We start from the raw sequence: 20788 nt of genomic DNA, 5'->3' as shown, positions 1-20788 counted from the left end.
AGCTGCCTCCTGCACAGAGGCTCCCCTTGGTGCTCTCAGCACAGCCCGGGGCTGCCCCTGCTAGCCCCAGCACTTGGTGTGGGAAGAACCTGCAGTTACAGAGCAATAAACCCGAAAAGCCTGTTTGCCAAAGCAGGTACTTCTGGCACAGCAGGGAGCTGCTCCCTCTGTGAAACTCTGAGAGTTTCAAGGAACAGATCCCACAGCTGTGGCACAGGGATGGTGCTGAGGTTCTGGTGTGGGCCAGCACAGAAGCATCCTTTTACTACATGCAAGAAGCACCCCCTCCCCAGATAATTAGTATTTAAATTATCTATATAAATGATCTATATATTATTTGCTAAATTGAAAAACTCAAAGGATACAAACACCTTTATAAGGATCATTCCAAGTGTGTGGCACAGCTGAGGAAATCCCCTCTGAAAGGCAGGTGATGCTGTTTCCAGTACTACCAAGAACATCACAGGCAGATCTTTGGTGTTAACTATTTCAATTTAAAATTTGAATTAATTAAATAATTAATGAATTAATTAAATCAGTGCTTTTGATTCCCTAAAGAAACTCACCAAAAGTTGACAGTTCTATAGACAGATTTAGGCACCCTTTGGTGAAGCAATACAAGAACAACACACACTGACTGCTTGAGCATTTGCATACAGGTAAAATAGAAAAGGCATTACTAGTTTTCCCTGGGGATTTTTTTTTTGTTTTTTTGGGGGTGTTTTGTTTTGTGTTTTTTTTTTGTTGTTGTTGTTGTTTTTTGGTTTTTGGTTTTTTTTCTTGTTCATTCCACTTGCAAAAGACCCAGGAGATATATCTTTCTTTTTTTTCTGTACAGGTTAAAATGAGGGAGTTGGGTGTTTTGGTAAGGCATCACAGGGACAGTGATCCAGAGGTAAGTGGTCAGATTGCTTTATCACAGTATTTTTGAGAAGCCTGGGATTTTGGCTTTGGAAGGCATTTGCTTGCAGGTGCTTGGGTGGTGTGCACTCACCACAGCAGGGCAGGAGAGTTTGGCACATCAGCTGGAGATGAAGTGAGCAGTAACACTCTACCCCACCACCAAGACAGGTTTTCCTTTTTAAATTCAAAAATCCTTTATTTGCCAAAAAAGAAGAAAATATAAAGTAAAAATACAAAGATCAAACCATGCCACCACAAAATGTCTCCAAAACTACTTTTACAAAGTATGAGAACCTTTATTATTATTATTAAATATTCAGTTTCTAACCCCCTCACCCAATGATACAGTGAGAAGATGAGCACACACAGGGAAGCTCTGTTTGTTTTTCTTACAGTAGCTCATGCTCATCACTGAGGTTCAGTTTTGTTTGCATAGACCCAAGATACTGATCTAGAAACTCCAAATCCATGCCATTACAAGGACAGTTCAGTGAACTTAGTGTTGGTCTTTCAGGACTATTTTGTTTCAGAAACTAAGCCCAGTACCTTGGTTAGAGTGTCTTGAGTCAGCTTCGTTAAAGCCTTGGGGCAGGAGAGCAGGAAGGCTTTGGAATCCCTTTTTTGCTGTCCGTGTCTGTTCTGCAGCACTTGCTCCTCTAAGGCAGGAGGGGAAGTGGAGCAGTGCCCAGGGTTCACTGCCAAAAACTGGGGTGCAGCACATACTACTGAGATTTTAGAAGAAAGAAAAAAATCCAACTAGTACCATTCTAGCAGTAATACTGAGCCATAGTTCCCATCTTAGTACTGCAGAGAGAAAATACTTATGATACAACAGTAAAAATTTGGCAAGGGGTTTGTAAGAACACAGCTTCATTTTGCTAGACAAAAGCAGACTAGAGAGAACAAATAAGCACAATCACATTTTTATCATGCAAAACTGAATTTTACTCACTTTTCTGACTACTCGTAAGGAAAAAGCCTTCGGTGTGAGCTGGATGTGCACTGAACAGTGCAGGATGTGTCCTTCCAGGGATGCAACATCTCAAGTGGCGCTGACATGGAGTCAGGAGGCAGAGACAGAGCCAAGGGACTCCTACAAATCTTTTGGGCAGGGATTCTGGACACAAGCAAAGAAATCTGACTATCTCAGAAAAATATCACAGAAAAATGCAAAGAAGTAGGACAGGAGTTCCCAAATTTACCTCACTTAAATCCTGTAGAGTTACAAACCTTCCATCCAGAACAGCTGGGGACAGGACTAAGGCATAAATGGGGTGTAGAACACACCCTCTATTAATGCACTTGTGCCTGCTGAATTATGGTTATTTTCAAGTACTTTAGGGACAGAGAATGGATTTCCATTCCTGGAATATTACTGCAGATTTTGCACTGCCACCACTGTAGCAGCAGCTTCTGCAGCTTGTCCTATTCACACAGAATGCAAAACATCTGCTGTGAATTGGAGGGTTTTATGGATTAGCTTGTGTTGACCTACCAGAAAGCGTGGATTGGGTTTGGATTCACTCTGTGTTGTTGTTGCAGTACTGAATGTCTGTTTGTAGGAGAGAGGGGCTGGGTTTAGGCTAGCAGAGCAGCTATCAGCTTCCTGTCTCCATTTATTGAACCAAACCTTGGGAAGGCAGCTGGTGAGTTTTATCAGACTCTGGGTTCTGACTTCTGCAAAGAAAGGCACCAGTTCAGGCTGGTGTGGTGTGAGGTGGGAGCCTGAATTCAGGGATGGGTTGAGTTAAAGGCCCTCTGCAAAAGGCAGGTAAGAAAGACCCTGAAGTGGTGGATGATAGAACTGGCAAATGAGACATTGCAGTATTGCTGCTGCTGGAGGACCATGAGGGCTCCATTTCAGCCCAGAATGGGGTTAAGGTTCTTCTTGTTCCTTTTGAGGAATCTTAGTCTTTGGAGAGATGTAAAGGGACATCAAACTGAAAGGCCCCTCTGGGCAGTGAAAGACGGGCGAACTCCTGCTGTGCCCAGGTTCTTCTCAGAGAAACGTGGCTGAAGCAGGTTACAAGCAGCAGCTGTGGGACTTCCATCCTGTGTCCATTCCCACAGTCAGTTCCTTGGTGGTTCTGCATTTGGGCATTTGTGGAATCACCCTAGGGAAGATTTTCCCTTCGAGATTATGGCAGTGATGGAGAATGCATCCAGACCCACTGTGTGCTTGATGCATTCCAGGGGCTTGGTCAGAGTGTTCCCTGCTTCATCTGTTACTATGGGATGCAGATCACCTGGCAGGGCCTTTGGTAACAACATGGGCATCCAGAAGTTTCCCAAATACCAAGTCCAGGATCCTGGGTGGTGTGAGTGCATCTGGTCAGTTCAACTGAAACCCTTCTCTCTTCCTGAGTTTGATTGTTGGAGAATTCTGACCCCAGGGAGGCAGCAGCACATCCCCCTGGGCAGTGGCAGGCAGGGCTTGGGCTTCAGAGACTCCTGGAAAAGCCCAGACTGCACTGGAGTGATCAGCCCATTCCTCATTTGGATACTGAGCCCTGGAGGTACCACAGGGATCCCATCCTGTCTCTGGGGACACTCCACTGCCCAGCTGTGCTCTGCCTCCAGGGAGGGCAGCAGGGGCCTGCTGGGAACAGGGCAGGCATCTCCCAGGAATTCTGGCAGAGGCACAGCTTGAGGCTCTCACAGGGAGGTAACAGGAGACAGATGATACAGTGCACACACAGCAACCCAGCATTACACACTGGGCACAGGTGGGAGGCCCCAGACCTGCTTCTGCATGTATGAGGGCTAAAATTAAGAATTTATTCTAATCACCCCTGTGCTGAACCACAGACAGTTCCTGCTGGCCAGGAGAGGACAGCTGCAGCAGCAGTGTGTGCTGGAAGCAGAGACACCACTTTTGATTCTAGGGAGAAGATGGTTTAATTTTGCACTTAAAGCAAGAATTCATTAGTTAGAGTATTTCCTCCCTGAGCCAGGAGAAAAATTAATTCTGGCAATAATACAGACTAATTCCTTTACTAGTTAAAAAAGGGGGTTGTTTTTTTCTTCATTATCTCAGCTTAGTCTTTTGGCTACAGGTTAAAGAAGACTACAGGAGAGGAGGAGAACACAGGAATGGACGGAACCAGTGCACACCAAGCACAGCAGTCTCAACACGGTAGCTCAACAGCAGAGATCCATATTTGCTGTGAATACTCTGCAAAACACTTCCACCAAGTAGAAATCTACACAGACAAAGCTCTGGCCAGAGGCAGATCAGCACAGGAGGGAACATAGAATAGGTAACTCTATCTCAGATTCCTAGAGAACGTGACATGGTGTAGTGCTGAAACTGCTCTCAGATCCACAGCAGTGAAACAGTCCAGCAGCCAGTGTTAAGAGCTTGGGGGCAAAGCACAAAGGGACTTCACTCTCCCCATGCACAGGCACATTCCCTTCATTTCCAGGACAGGAAGGAAAAAAAGAACTTCACTGTGACCTGTGTTTTAAAAGATTTCTAGACACTCATTTAAGTTAATTTGGCAGCTCTTTTGTCACTCCTGGTATAAAGCCAAGGGGACAGAGTGGCATAGGACAGAACTGACTGAGAAACGACCACTATCGATGTTGCATGCAGCTGTTGCAGGTAATCATTAGATGCTGGCATTTATTGCACATCTGGGGACATAACAGAATTTATATATAAATGAAACAAGGTGCAATCACCATTTTCAGTGAATGTGCACAATAATACATTGTAAAAAGCCTTTTCATAGAAATTACCTTATTGCAATTACACAGGAAGACAAAAAGGGGTCTCAAGTTTCAGTGTACAAAATAAAGCACATTGTTCAGATTTAAGGAAAATCCCCAAGTGCCTTGGGACTGAATGCTATCCAGTTTGAAAGACATGAGCTGTCTACCACTTCTCTATGCTCAGAGATCTGAGATAACTAGTTTGTCTGACTTGGCTCCAGTTTCAGGAGGAGGTAAGACTTCTTCTGTGTCGTAGTCTTCTTCACATGATCTGCAAAGACAAAAGGTGTGTCTTTAAAAGCTGTACTTTGGTTTTTACAGCAGTTATTTCAGTGGCTAACTAAGCCAGCTGGCTAAAATGCAGTAGCATGTGAGAGGTGAACCTCAAGGAGGAGATTCCTGAGGCATGGGGAAGAGGTGGGAGTAATCAGTACTCTGACAGCAGACATGAATCTGTGCTCCCGTCCAGCCTCATCTGAGGCTTCCAGAACAAATTCTCACTGGTGTTCAGCATTAGAAAATTTGAATCCAGCTTCAGTAAAAATTGTCACGAACTCCCAGAGCCTCAATAGTTCAGTGTAGAAATAAAGTCATCCAACCACAGCCCCAGGCCCCAGAGGAGCTTGGCTTAGAAACACCTGGTCCAATGCATCTTCTGGCTGACGTGTGTTTTGACAGACATAGAACAACAATTGTGGCCACGCTTTCATGTTCCTCTCTCCCTCAGTCTGAAGTTTGGTATCCAGGATTGAGCATTTATGGTCCAAGGAGGTTTGGTGGGAATTCTCAGCTCCAGCTGCACTATCCAGGCTGGTTGGGTTCCATGCCCTGCAGCACAGGATATGGCTCTGGGGCTCTCAGCCCATTCCTAGTCCCAAGAAATGATGTTTTTAAGATGTTTCCCTTCAGTCACAACATACTATGGGTTAGTTTTGCAGGGCTGCCAAGAAATTTAAGTTCTTCCTTTTGTTCTAAAGCAAGATTGCTCACAAAGGAGATGCTGGAGCAGGTGCTCCAATGGCCAACACAGAAATGGCTCTCATGTTCATTGGTAAACTGAGCTGCAAAAAGGCGAACTCCTTTGATAGCCCAGCATGGATGTGCCAGGAAGGAGCTGTCTACCCCTTCATGTGGTGTTTTTCCCTTGGCTGACCCATATGCAGGAACAGCAAACCCTTGGGAGGTTGTCAGGGTCTGTCCTGCTGTAGGCAGGAAGCTTCCTGTGTGGAGACCAGCCCAGACCTTCCTGGAGAACACTGTCCTCTCTCTTCCATAGGGAAAGTACCTGCTTAGTAATTCTGCCACCTTCTGGATTCTTGTATAAGTGGGAGAAGGTCTGGATCCTGCACCAAACCTGTTCTGATCATGTATGCAAGGTTGCCAAAGTATGTGCAATTTGCACCCTTCTTGCCTCAGTGATGCCTGTGGGAGCTGTGTCACCCTGCCTTCACCACCAGGAATGGATTGGGAATGTTTGCAGGTGCCTCAGCTTCTCTAATCTCTCCTTGGTTTAAAGTGATGCAGCTGAGGAAAACTTTGTATTTCCATTTGAATGCTGTTCTTAGAATGATCTTTTTTTATCTCATTTTCCTGCAATTCTACCACCCCTTCTGTTAGCCTTGTCCCTTTCTCTCCTACAAATGCAATGTGACTTCTTCCCTGCCTTGCACAGTCACCAGCAGCTGGAGCTCCATTATAATCTTTTTCTTCAGGTGTCTTTTGCTTCTGCACTAAACCCTCTCATGTCTGCTTCAAAAGGGACTTCCCACTGTCCTTTCCCAGTGAGTTTCTTTTCCACTGCACTGGTTTGCTCCTTAAGGCTCAACAGTGCCTGCCTTTCCCATCTTGGAATAAATGCTTTCCACCTTTATAGCTAAGGAGTGTCTCTGGGATGCTTTTGAACAAGATCAGCACTAAAGGTAATCAATCCTTGCTTTCCTCCCAGGCCAGTTTCAGAACTTCAGTCCCATAAAAACAAATATGGGCTTATATAGGTTAAATACCCATTCCTTAAGACTCATCTGTGGCAACTCTAGGTTGTTCAGAGGAGGGAAATGACTTCAGGGAAGCTGAGGCTTCCAGTGAAATATGATGCTTTATTGTTGTCTCAAGCATGACAAGACCTTCCCCTTACTTTTGGTGACTGCAGCTCTTGATGGAGTCCAGCATCCTGGAAGTATCTTGGATACTGGGAATATTCACTGCCTTGATGAGATTCCCATTGTGGGAGCAGGGCTCTCTCCTGGGCATGCCTCAGCTAGCTTTAGATTGGCTTTAGAAACTTTCCCTCCAGAGAAACAGGGACAGGGCTAATCACAGAAGTGGGACACACTAATGCATCTGAGTGCTGAATGATGATTGTTTTCAAATGTCTTCATAAGACAAAGATCAGATTCCATGTTCTGCCAGCTAACTTAGCCAAAAATCTTCCAGTCTCTCCCAGAACTCACCAGGAATTGTCTTGGTTCTGTCCCCGCTCCCTGTTTCTGTCATCCTCAAAACACAGCAGAAATAATGTATGTGCAAAAACTCAATGGGTCTTTCTGGCAAATTTGTCTGGGCATCCAGCTCTTTGTTTTTCTTTTTCCTTTCTTTTTTTCTTCGTGGTCTGTTGCTATGCTCTACAAATGAGATCTAATCCTGCTGCCATGACTACAGAGGTTTTCAGGGGCTCTTAAAGGCTAGCAGCCAGGTTGCTGACATGCTCTTTGCAGGAAGACACAGAGCTGCTTCAGACCAGCTTCAAAAATCTGACATCACCAATCACTCTTCCCCTGGTTTCGGTGACTTTGGGAATTTATGGTCCCACATGAAGCTTTAGTGGCAGCCTCCTGTTTCTTTTCTGTGCTGAGGACACAGGTGTTGCAAAACAGCTGCAGGAAATACAGCAATTTCATCTTCCATCCACCACAGAAAGGCCAGGCAGCTCAGAGGGGCTGAGGGAACAGCCTGTTGCTGTTCAGATGCACAGGCAGAGAGGGGGAGCAGCTCTCAATAGCTTTGCAAATCTCTGTGCCTAATTAGTAGGTGCTACTGTTATCCCAAGCAATTTCCAGTGTGGGAAGTTTTGAAAGTGATGCAATCTTTTCAATACTCTACTGGCTCTATAAATACTGCTTAAGACTGGATGCAATCCTGAATCATGCAGGATTAACACAGGCTAAGCATTCTTTGAGTGGCTGAAAAAAATATTCTCAAGATGCCAAGACAGACACAAATCTAAAGGGAGATTAGACCGAGTCTTCGTTTATCTGCAGAAAGCCCTTGCCCACAGAGGAGTTCTGGAACAACTGCTCTGCCTAAATTCACTGGCTAAAGATAGCTGGTGTGTCTGTCCAGAATCTTACAGAAGGTTGAAAACTGAGTGTAGGTATTGAAGAAACCAAATGTTTAAAAAAAGTCTCAACAAACTTAGTAAATGAATGAAAATATTGAAGTATAACTTATGAAGAACACAGACTAATAGACAAAGTTGGACTAAAGAAAATCTCTGCTAGGTATAATAAATGTAACAGCTACAGCTTCTATACTATGACAGTGTGACATGGTCAATATATGGCCAAGACCAGCAAAAGTAATTTGATCTCTGTTTTTGCACGGTGACTAAAAGAAATAGGCTTTGCCCTTTTTCCCCCCTTACTGATGTGTGCAGCTGATCCAAGTGGCTGCCCCCCAACACTCCTCCACTCCTGCTGTAGGGAGCAGCTGTCCCGGGCCTCATGTGCTCCAGAGTCCAGTCCAATTGTTCATCCCACTACTCCACTCCCTCTGCTGGCAGTGGCAGCACTGCTCCCCCAAGAGCCCAGCTGGAGGCAGCCGTGTGTGCCCAGGGCAGTGCCCAGGGTAGTGCCAGGCCCGTGCTCACCCCTCCTGGAGCTGCTCATTCCCAGACTCCTCGGCCACCAGGATCTCGTACTCCTCAGCCGCATACCTGTCCCAGTCTGAGGGCTCGGGGCTGTCGCTGTCCATGTCCTAAAGAGATCACACAGTCAGCCTCTAGGGTAGTAAGGAATGGATGGAAACAGCCAGGCAAAAATTGCCTTAACTGAGAAAGTCACAACCATCTTGGAGTGTTTTAATATCTGCACAGAAAGGACTATGAAAAAATACCTCTCAGGGTCAGTAAAGCTCAGCATGTGACCTGAGATGCCAACAAACTGCATCTGATCCACTTCAGAAATGCAACAACCACACACTTGCTGTGCCCTAACTCAGTCTGTGCACTGCATACAGGACAGAAGAACTCGGTGGTTTCAGATCTGTCCATCAAAGGTTAATTGTAACTGATCTTTTAAGGGACTCTACAGTTTGCTAAGTTAGAGCAAGTTTTAGAGAAGATTACAGGATAACACTTCTATAAATACCTGGCCCTCTGCCATTAACTACAGAATGGGGATAGTAAATTATCCCTCTGGTCCCACTTGACTGCTTTCATGATGATCCAGTTTAAACAAATAAACAAGCAAACAAAAAGGGTGGCTCTGTCTTGGGATGTATTTAAGCCTTGAATCACGGAGCCACAAGGTTTCTATTGGAGATTATGTGGGAACAACTGTGAGCTGGTTTTGGCATCCCCTCCACTTTTCTGTACTTTGAGCAGATAAAAGGCTTCTGGGAGACAATCAATAAGCTGTACTCATGAAAAAAGTGTTCTTTTATTCAGCTGGATTTTCCCCACATCCAGGAGCACTCCAAAGATGAATGTGAGATTTCCTTATTTAGAAATAAAGGTGATTTATACCTTTTGCACTGCAAAGGGATCCCTCTGTTCATTGTCCAGATACTTCTCTAAATTGAAGAAGGTGTTGAAGAACACATGAGCCATTCTGCACCTCTTCAGGTCTCGCAAGGTTACTCGTCCTACAGAAAAACCCCACATGGTTGTGTTACTGAGTTCTTACAAAAGTTTTAGTTGTAACACCAGTAGGCTTCAATAGCACAAAATTCCTTCCCAAGTCAGTCAAGGATTTTAACATTACTCAATAAATGGGTGTGTTTATTAAGCTTAAATCTCACATACATATGGAGGCCTTTGATGTTCATGTGAAATACAAAGGCATGGGAATGGGGATGGTTCCATTTTACAGTGTAGACTGTCAGCACATCCCACAGCTGGAGCACACAAGAATTGTTGCTTCAGTCCCAGGCACTTAATTCCTGAGCTCTCTTGTGTTAGATTTCAGATTTCCTGATGTACAATATCATGGCCCAATGTGCAGTAATTTCCACCCTGGGACTCACCAGGGCTCTGCCTGTAGATGGGTTTCACAGTAGCTTTACCTTCTCAATCCCTCAAAAATGAAAAGGGGTGAATGCTCTGCCTAAACAGAACTTACCTTCCCTCTCTGGCTTAACGAGGTCCAGCATCTGGCACAGCAGGTCCTGGAAGGGCAGTGGCTCTATGCCCATCACCTCCATGCGCTCACACTGCTCCTCATAGAAGTATTCCAGCTCGTACATGGAGAGCACCCCGTCCCCATCCAGGTCCATGCAGCGGAACCAGTACTCAATGCTGGGAACAGAGCAGGGACACTGCAGCACTGCCCTGGGACATCCACACAGCAGAGACTGCAGCAGTGTACATTCCCCCTACCCACCCACCAAGGCTCTTCTGCCACACCCTGGCATAAACCTAGGGATGACAAGACCTGTTGGGATGGGTCAGGGCACAGGCCAACACTTCAAGCACCTCCTGTTAGTCTCCCAGGTGGCTGCAAGCAGCACAGCCACACTCATCACCTGTCTCACCTGTACCCAGTGTTCAACTGTGCTGCAGCCCAAGGGGAATTCACATCAGGCAGGGAGTCCCTGTCTGACCCAGCAGCAAGAGTTGGCCAAATAGAGCCAGCTCTCAGTCCAGGACACTGCAGGGACCCTGGTGAGGGACAAAACAGCTGCCTCATGCCCTCATTTGCTCCCTTATACACAAGACAGAGCTCTCAGGCAGCTGCATTCTGCATCCCTCCTCCCATCTGGAGGGTCTAAGCCTGCAGTTCTGCATTCTTCTTCTCTTGTTATGTGCAAGATTCCTTGTGCTCACATGCACATCTGGACCACCCCTGCACAGCAGTCTCCCCCTGGCTGTACAAACCAGGCCACAGGCAGGTTTTACAAAGTGTCACAGTGAAGTTGCCCCACAAACCCTCCTTACACACCCAATCCACCTGTGAAGGGATGTGCCCAGCTGCTGCCAGCACCTCAGGAGTGTGTGCTCAGAGCCAGTGCCTTATAGCATGAGGTGATCAAAGGCACTGGTGACTACCAAGACATAAAAAATTACAAGAAAACTCTGCTTCTACACAATTTTTCCACAAGAATGGCAAATGATTTGACCAACCATGACCAGTAAGATGTTTTCTTCCTAACAAGCTCCAGACCCAAGTTGGTCTCTCTTGGAGAAAGTGGTAGGTCACAGAAGTTTCCATATCTTATTTTTTCATCTCAATGTTTTTACTGAGACACAGAAATCAGTCTCACCTTGTAGCACTCCTTTTGTCTTCCTCCGAAATCAGGAGCCACACAAAGTCTGCGTAACTCATGCGTCCTTCCTTTTGTACTTCAGTGCCTCTAGAAGACAGAGCAGAAAAAAAAATTTAAGATCACCAGGCCCCTAAATACTCAGGATGCCATCAAAGATATTTTTCAAATCATTAGTGAGAGAAAATGGGGCACTGTCACCTATTTAGCCTGTACTCCCTGCACCCTGCAGCACCAGGCACAGCATTTGCTGCCTTTTATCACTGCAGAGCTGAAGCTCATCTGCCACCTCCTCTCCCACAGCAGTCCCTTTTCAGAGACTTCAAAGCAGTGCTCTCCAGTTATCCCTGTGCCATGTCTTCCAGCTATGCCCAGTTATCCCATCCTATGGGATTTTAATTTTGTTTTCTTAAGATACCTAGAAGTCTCACTCCATGTTCAGCCAACTCCACCTGGAGCACCCTGTTGGAAACCATCCTGACCTGGGGCATTGCTGAGAATAACTTGTATTTCTCAGCCTGACAGAAACTCCCTTCCCTTCTTTCCCCAAGCCACGTGCTATTCCTCACCTCACCACAGCACCGCTGAATATCCGCTCAATGATTCTGTTTGACAAAGCTGGAAACAAGGAAAACACAGAAAATGAAACTCACAGGAATAACTACAATCAGTTGTTCATGCTGAATCCACACAAAACCCTTTCTCATTGTTAAAAGAAGGCTCTAACCACACTGCCTGTCTAACCACCCTCTGTTTAGCAGCATTTTCTAAAACCCCAAGATGATTCCCCCAGTGCTCTGCCTTTGTATCCTTCCAAACACCACATTGTCCCACAAAGATAGCAACTGTTATCTGCAACCTTGGAAATAGGCATGTTACTCCTACTTTGCTGCAGTAGGGTCTGTCACATAGAAGAAGGAGACTATCCCAGTGTGTACTGCAAAAGAAGTTCAGTTATCAAGCAAAAATGACACATCAAATTCCTACAAAATGCTTTTGAGGAAAGGACAGGCTGTCGAAACCGTGCTACAGGGAAGGGAAGACAATGAAACACCAGCATAAAGGTGAGGCTCTGCCAGCCAGGAGAAATGTTGGACAGACTGTTATGGCAGAGCACAAGCCAAGCAGCAGGTACCAGTTCTGGGCAGGATTTGCACAGTGACCTCACCATCCCCGGCAGCCAAGCCCCACCTAGACTCCTCCTACACATTCTCCATCATTCCTGTGGTCCTGGCATGGTTCTGGCACTGCAGCCAGGCAGACCCAGCCTGCCCTACCCTCAGGTGCCCTGGCATAGCTGACAGGCTGCTGGGCACTGCACCCATGGCTTCTCCCCTTAATCCTTGGCTCCCCAGCACCTTAGGGATCTCAAGCCTCCTGTACAACAAATATTCTATTCCACACTGCAGCTTCCCAGCAGGGACCAATCTCCCATATCACCCATCCCAAGGGAGGCGCTTCTTCAGCCTCACAGAGTTAATTTTTATTCCATTATTTTATCTATGGCCCTTGAACCTTCAAAAACAAATAGCATCTGCTCAACTTCTAGAAAGGAAGTTCCATGCTGAACTGCAGAGATACTCTCCAGAGTCCATCTGCAAGCTGAAATCCCCCAAGCTTCACTGGACTCTGGATTCCTCTCATGCATAATTAGATTGCACTTCAACAATCTCTGAAGTTCACACAGGGTCATCCTTCTTGTCCCTACTTCTAAGTTCCTGCAAAGCCCTCAGTAAATAATAAACAAGTTTCAGGACATTATTTTAGCCTGTCCTCCTGGCAGGGACCCACACATTAACAGAAGCTCCATCTGTAGCTACTCATGCAGAAAATAGCGTGTCCTGCAGCTTGTACAACTCCTTCTCTAAATCAATGTTTATTTAAGAGATGGGTGGCTACATTAAAACTTTTTCTCTGAGGTATCAAATCAACCAAATCAAAAGCAGGCTTCATTCTTCAGTAGGAACATTCTGTTTTCAGCAATGCCCTCACCCCATCACATTTGCAGGCAGCATACCTTGATCACTGTACCTAGCCAGGTCCTTCTGGCTGATGTAAAGGTCATGGTCAGTATCCAGCTCCCAGAATTTGCAGTATATAACATAAAAGTGCTCATAGGAGAAGTAATCTGTGATCTGATTTATGTCATCCTCTTCTTCCAAGAGAGCAAGAGTCTGAAAGAGTACAAATACAGTGGGAAATTAAACCTGGATGAAGAGGCAGCTCAACAGCTGAAGGGCTCCAGTTTCTCAGGAAGCTGGGTGAACACAGCCTTGAGAACTAACCCAAAGTGCAGCCTTTCCCCAAAAGATGTGGTTGCTGTATTCCTCAGCAGGTATTTACAGAGCACCTGGGTTGGCCATCCCGCTTAGCACAACATCTCTGCTACTCCTGTCAAGCAGTTTTGCTCATTTTCAGCTCTAGTGAAGAGTGAGGCAGAGAAACAGGAACACAGACTGCTGTGTCAGCTGGGATCCATGGTCTGGGAAACAATCCTGACCTGCACCAGAGACTCTGAGAGCCACTTCCAGCAGCAAATCCACAGATTTCCACAGGAACTGAGATATGTCTTTACACATCACACATCCCTGTCTGCCTCCTGAAGGGCAAACTCAAGTGTTGAACAAGACTCACACCTGCACTGGGACAGGTGGGATGGACCTCAAATTAATCACACTGACTTCCCTGTGCTGTTGCAGGAATCATTCTGGTTTAACTGGGAGGCTCAGACAGATGTCCAACCATAACACCTGTTGACATGTCTTACTAGGTAACATTTAGTGCTAACATCCATGTTTTCATGGATTCATGTTTCACTTTACCCCTCCCTGTCCTTCCCAGCAACAAGAGGGCATTGCATGTTTCCCACTGTCACCTCCCTACTTTTCTTCTTGGTGCTGAGGCCACGGGGCACCAGAAGCCTTCTTTTCTAATAAATCATGGCTCCAGTGAGCTGCAGGCCTGGCCTTCCCTGCTCTCACAGCCTCTCCCAAGGGAGCAGGCAAAACACAGCCCGAGCTATCCCAGGGAAAGGTGTCCCCAAGCAGGCAGGCACAGTGGCCCTGCTACCCATAAACCATAAAAACAGATGCTGTGTTATGTGTTGGCACTGGTATTTCAATATCAACTTCCAGCCACCTCCACATACAAGGAATTCAACTGAATCCAAACAAAACTCTCACAGCCTGCTATCCACCAGGTTCAGTGAAATTTCTGGCAGGGATAAGAGGGTGGCACTTCCAGACCTGCAGTATTCTGACTTGCTGACACCAAAGCCTCAACACCTTTGATCCATCACTCACTGGCCTCTCCAGACTGTGTGTGCCTCTCTCTCTCTATTTACAGATGACCATCACTTGGGGAGCTTTTGCCATAACTATTTTTTAATTTTGTAGCTCACACCCAAAGATGCGATTTACACATGCAGCAAGGAGTTGAACTTCCCTGCTGCAGGAGATGAAAGGCAAAGTAGATATGGAAGGAGAAAAATAGAGTTTTTAAGGGGAGAAAATGAGTGAATAAAGATGCTGAATGATCTGGAGAGATTTATTTGTTTGGGAAGGAACAGGGATCCCAGGGCTTGGACTGGCATGAGCCAGTTCAAAGGAGCACTAATTTTTCCAGTAGCTGATGGGGTCAAGTAGGGGAGATGACATCTCAAAGGAGAAAGAAAGCGAATTCATACTTGAGGGGTTTGAGGAAGACAGCATACTACACCTGGAAGGGCAAACAGGACACAGGAGGGAAATGCCACTGTTTTAGCCAGTCCTTCACCTTTCAGCCTCAAGACTTTCTGGCTATTTAGACTGGGCTGGACATGAGCAGCCTGGGACAGTTTTAACCTGATGCTCTTTTGGGCAAAATACACAAGAGGACAGAGATCCAGATCGTGACATAAGGACACACTGCAGGCACTGGAACAAGAACTAAGCTCTATTCATTATCCTGTGGAGATCAGCTCCCGAGGTGCCTCGTCCTGCAATTGCAGAGATGTTCCTGACCAGCTGTCAGTGGGCTGAGGGCTGCCTAGGAGACAGGAAATTGGCTCTCCTACCCCTGGCACTCCTGCAGCTCTTCTTGGCTGCTTGTGAGCCACTTCACATGGGAGCAATGCTGTGTCCTGCTTCCCTTCCTGCTGTCAGGACCAGGAGCCAGGCTGCTGCTCCTTGTGGCCTCAGAGTTGGAGCACCCTCACGCCCTGACCTTCTCTCACTGCCCTGGGGCCACTTCTGTCCCTGCTCTTCTCACCTCAACTCAGACACAGCTCCTCCAGTAGCCCCAGCAGACTCCTGGCAGTGAGCACCTGGCTCATCCCACTGCAGCCCAGGTACAGCTCCCTCACCACGCAGCCACAGGAACAAGGAATGCTGCACTCTAGACCTTGTTCCCACAGAAACCCACGTACTTGCAGGAAGTTGCTTTTCCTCAGCTCTGTTAGAGTGATCTTCCCCGACCAGGATCGATTGACTGTGTAGAATATCCTCTGTATAACCTGCAACATATGAACAGTGCTTTTGAAATCAACTCTGAAACACAGCAGATTGGGAATTTTAATGCAGTACCTTGGTTTATTCACTCATCTTAAGGAGACCTCTTTTGAACATGTTTCATGATTTTTCTGTAATACTACTATCTTTAACTGACTACACAGTCTGAAAGCAACATTTGCTTCTTAAACAGTATTACCCCTTTCTAGTCTGAAAACATTTTCACTGCTCTAAATTCAGCTCTTTGGGCATGCAAATGTATTATTTATGTCAGGGAACATGTTCAAAGTGCTGCTGAATCACTTTGAGTTTTTCACATTTAAGGGGACATAGTTTGCATGGATTCCAAATGAAATAGGGTTATAGGGTGAAAAAAAAAAAAAGAGAAAAAAAAGAAGAAAGAACTTCTAACTCTTCTGGTTCCTGCAGAGGAAGCAAGACATGTAAATGAAAGGCACAGTTAATGTCTGACCCACTGTAACTATAACAATGCCTCTATTGCCTGTAACAATGTTCCCAGTGCCTCTGCTGAAAGCAAGCAGGAGAGGTTCTGTTTGCAATTATTTTGGGCAGGTGTTAACCTCATTTGCCTCCCTTCCAGATCTGCCTCTGGTGAAAGCGAGCAAAAATCATGGGGGAGAGGCACAGAACCCTCAGAAGCCAAAAACGGCTCCCAGTGTGAGACTGAGCTCACTCCCAAGCTCCTCAAAAAGCATACAGCCCTTCCCAATCTGCTCCTTGTCAGTTGTCAAGTTTCATCACAGAGTGGGGAAAACAAATGTGTGACCAAGCACATGCAATAAACCTAACAGGGCACACAACAACAAATAAACAGCACTGGCATGAGAAAGGAGGAATAGAATTAATTTGACTATCAACACTGAAATCTTGTGGACCAAACCTACTACAAACCTTTGATGTCTCTGACATGTTTGCACATTACCCCAGAATTTTGGTGAACTTTAGTGCACGCTATTCCAACACAAAAATTAACTTTACACAACAGTGTGGACATTATGGGAATTAATCCAGCTAGCAGATACAATGGGATGGATTTCTCTTTTAGCCAGAACTAGTTTCAAGTGGGCAACCACTACTGAAGGGCCATCTTTGGACTCAGTCAAACAAGTGCTGGTTCTTAGTCCAGAACAGATCCAGAACCAAGTATGAGATTGCTCCCAACAGTGTGCTTTGGGATACACAGTGAGACAGTAATTGATGACGGCACACACAACTCTGAGAGCAACAAGAATAATGTGAGGATTCAAATGTACCCTGAAGAGAGAGCATTGATAGATTCAGCTTAGCTGAACATGACACCTTTTGGTGACACTGCAGGCCCTTCATCACTCCAAGCCTAAAAGGTGGATATCCTTTTAAAGCTAGGTGTCATTTTAATTAAAAACAGACAAAAAAACAGATCTATCCTAACTGTAGCAATGTTCTGTGGCCTGTGTAGCACAAGAGGTCAGACTAGGTAATCACAATGATCCTTTCTGGTCTTAAGCACAATGTTTGTTTCTTCTTTCATGCCTCTGGCAGCCACTGCCATTCTGGTCTCTGTTTCTGGACTTTGTTTGGCTTTGTCAACTTGCACAAGAGCTCAGAAACTGGAGTGGTCTCACCTCACACATCACCCATTATCACACCTAACAACTTTGTAGCAACTCTCAACAATACAGGGTGTTCACACCATTCCAAGGACTCAAAAATAGCAATCCCAAGAATCAGAAACAGGACTCCATACCAGTAATTCTTCTTTTCCTCTGCCTGCAGGGTAGTAAAACCAACTATTCCCATTTGTGACACAAAATGTTTGTCTACCAGACGACATTGATAAAGATGTTCCATCTCCTCACATATTTGTAAAAATAAGCCATTCAGAGGTAAAATGGGATCTCTTTTCATGTCTCTTACCATGTCCAGTCACTCAGTGAAGGCTTTATTATTCAAATAATGGCCCATATTTTTCCCTGGGCCAGTACATAGTATATATCTCACTATTAAATCTCAGTACTTCTCTTTTTCTTTTCAAGGTTGTAAACACCAAGCTGTCAAAAAAACCATTTGGGAAACATCCTAGAGCATCATTACCCAGCCTGAGATGATGCGCAGCATGCAAGTCACACTTGTCTCTTAGGCCATAACTGGTTTCATTTGTCTGAGTTCAGTACACAACCATAGACTCAGACTCTATCTTGAGTTGGAAGAGGGCACAAGAATCATGGAATCAAATTCTTAATTAGCCTTTGGAAAGAGGAGCCTCTTTCTACTTGCCCATTATCTCATGTAATTGACTTCCAGGCCCAAACCATTCATAGACGTGTTCCAGACCTTTCCCCAATCTTCCCACAGAAGAACAAAAGCAATACCATTTCTGGACAAAACAGGAACCTTTATTAATCCCTGTGGCCATTGTCCCGTTACACATTTCCATTGGTGCTACTGTATAAACTCAAGTACTTTTCCACAAGCTTTAATCCTTGAATTGTTTTTAGCTCAAAGCTTTCCAAGAGCAGCATGCACTGCTAACTCTGAGCCTGGTTTGAAAACTCGGGTAGAAGTCACACTAAAGCTTTACAACAAATGCCACAGGACATTCTGTGATGTTCTGCATCATCTTCACCAGCTTTTGTCTCTGTTGAAACAAACACAACTGGTTTAGTAATACAGTGACCAATAAAACAGATATGATACAGATAAAATTCCAGCTTGTTGTGTCCAAAAAGCCCCTTTAAGAGGTTCTGAGGTGGCAGTAAGAACTGAAATGTGCATTCACATCTTACCCATCCTAGACTGTGAGGTCATTCTCCAGGAGATTTCAGCCAAGTCATGCTGTACCCAGCAATGAACACAAAGCCATGTGTCTTTATGGCCCTTGTCTGTAACACAAACATGAACTGTAATTCTTGTGAGGCAGCAAATACAGCAATCTGTCTCTGTAAGGAGGTATAAGGCACTCTACCTTGAAACAATGAAAATGATCCAAGTGGTCTCAAAATCCAAGGATAAAGCTGTTTCCTTCATTGCCTTCTGGTGAAAATACTGGATTTTGTAACATTAAAGAGGGATGTGCTGTCTGTGAAAGGAGAGGTGAGCAATAGGAACTCCTGCTATCAGAGAGCACAGCCACTGCTGCAGAGGACCGAGTGCTGCCCCTCTAGACGGGCACAGCCTGCCCAGCAGCCTCCTGCCTCCACAGGAGGAGGGGGATTCTGCTGCTTCTGCTCCAGCCCAGGGGCATTCTGCTGTCGGCACAGGCCCCCAGAGCTGTCCTGAGAGCTGAAAGGCAGCTCACCTTTGTCAGGTGTGCTGCTCCACAGCTCTTTCCTCAGCTACAGGCACCATCATTCCCTGCTGCCTTTGGAGCAAGCCTTGGAATCCACCTCTGTCCCAGCACTGCCAGTAAAGGATGCCCAAAGGCTCTGACTGCAGCAGGAAAGCACGGCAGACATACAAGCAGGATCAAGAAGCTCTGAGGAACTTCATGTACTTATGCAAGTCTGGTTCTGCGACTGCTTTGGCGACAGAGCACCAAGACCAGGCACCAGGGAAGTGGCGCAAAAGGAGAGAGGAAGGAAAAGATGCTGCCCTTTAATAGCAGCCTGCACTTCAGTTATCTGGAAGTTCAGCTTCACACAGTTGGCCTCAGCCACACCATGCAGTGCCCCTGGTGAGTCCAGAGGGCAGCAAGGGTGATCATGTGAGGAATTACTCTACAAAGACATTTGTTTTTTGCCTGAAAAATACAGGAACAGTGTGTGGCTTAAGAAGAACCCATAAAAGCAGATGCAGAGGATTGCCTTTGTCAGCAGCCAAGGCAACCACACATGGCATTGACCTGTGGATATTGTAGTCAGAAACCAACCCTAGTGTGACCTTAAACCTTTCAATCTCACTCTTCCATGCACTTGAAACAGAAAATACCGGGGTGCACATGCCACAGGGACTTTTCCACATTCACCCATTCATGTGCCTCCGTAATTACCTGGCCATTCCTATACCTGTTGTGGCTTAATGTTTATGTTGTCTTGCTCCACAGGGACTAAACATTGATTATACACTGCTGTTCACTATCGTGTTCAAATACATCTAAAACATTTAGAATGGATTCTCATTATGTATTTTCATTAGTGTGACAGTTCAGGGTTTGCCCTGAAGAAGTGTCTTTGTGCCATCTGCTCCTTACAGGAAAGGAACAAGCATGTTTGTGCCAGGAGCCTCCCAGCTGCCTCCCAGCCCCAGGCAGGCCCTGGCAAATGAACAGGAGAAACTTTAAGCCCTGAGCCATATTGGAATGCAGCTCCCACCAGGTCTGTCATTATTTGAATTTGCTACTGCTGCAGAGATAAAACTTCCCAACATTTATACCTTTTATCCAGATTCACAAGCAACATGAGTCAAGCTCAAGGCTTAAAAAACCTGCTAACACACTTAGGTAAAGTACCAGCCTAAGTACTGACTGCTGAGCTGGAACAAAGCTACTGAAACAAACCCCAGCCACAAGCCCAGTTACAAAAGCTTGGGGAGAGAGAGCCTGGACAGGCGTCCTGGCAAAAGAAAGGTCGGACAGCAGACTCCTGGAGGCAAAGAGCACTTTGTACTGAGCAAAGCCTCAATGACAGAAAACTTCAAACAGGCAGCCTTCCATGTCTCAGCAGCCCAGCACAATTCAGGGTGACTTAGCAGCTCCCAAAGACCAAAGAACTTATTTTCCATTCATCAGGCCAAAAAAGATTTTCATAGGTATGCTTAAGACCAGAAACAACCACTATTAACCTTTGGAATAACCCCTTGCACACACAAGCAGATTACTTTTCTTTTGGAAGCAGTTGTTAAAATACCTCATGGTCAGTAATATCAAAAACACTTATATTTTTAATTAACTGAAGGATTTGCTGGTAGGAACAGTGACAGATCCCAAAGGGAGGCAGAAGCATCACAGGGGATCAAACAGGCAGCCTACCGTTGTAATATACCGGGAATGGAACTCCGGAGCATCCTTCAGGAACGTGAGGCCAGGATGTGTTTCCACCACATCCTGCAAGGTAAGAGAAAATGAAATGAAATAGATTTTCTTCTCCTTTTAATCTTTAGAACTTACTGGGTTTACAAACCAATTATTTTTGGTTACTCTTGCAACTATTTGCAGCATTAACAATAAAACTGCAATCTTTTTATCTATCAAGTCAACCTTCTATTACAGT

At 45.5% G+C, this 20788-nt stretch overlaps 1 protein-coding gene across 5 annotated transcripts in view; it reads right to left on the bottom strand.

Moving 5' to 3' along the window:
- Positions 1-1078: 1078 nt before the first annotated feature.
- LOC111933691 (serine/threonine-protein phosphatase 2A regulatory subunit B'' subunit alpha) overlaps positions 1079-20788 on the bottom strand; it is a 57006-nt gene continuing 37296 nt past the window's right edge. For all 5 annotated transcript variants that reach the window (XM_023933405.2, XM_086844363.1, XM_023933407.2 and 2 more), the window contains 9 exons: positions 20548-20622; positions 15500-15586; positions 13112-13268; positions 11664-11712; positions 11095-11184; positions 9954-10129; positions 9359-9477; positions 8483-8589; positions 1079-4888 (listed from right to left, as the gene is read on the bottom strand). In XM_023933405.2, the coding sequence (XP_023789173.2) occupies positions 4798-4888; positions 8483-8589; positions 9359-9477; positions 9954-10129; positions 11095-11184; positions 11664-11712; positions 13112-13268; positions 15500-15586; positions 20548-20622 (951 nt within the window). In that variant the 3' untranslated portion in view covers positions 1079-4797. The remainder of the gene's footprint in view (positions 4889-8482; positions 8590-9358; positions 9478-9953; positions 10130-11094; positions 11185-11663; positions 11713-13111; positions 13269-15499; positions 15587-20547; positions 20623-20788) is intronic.

The sequence above is a fragment of the Cyanistes caeruleus genome, chromosome 10, assembly GCF_971803275.1.
Source record: "Cyanistes caeruleus chromosome 10, bCyaCae1.hap1.1, whole genome shotgun sequence".
In the NCBI taxonomy this organism is placed as follows: domain Eukaryota; kingdom Metazoa; phylum Chordata; class Aves; order Passeriformes; family Paridae; genus Cyanistes; species Cyanistes caeruleus.
Note: the sequence above shows the minus strand (reverse complement) of the source record. Positions and strands in the feature narration are given on the sequence as shown.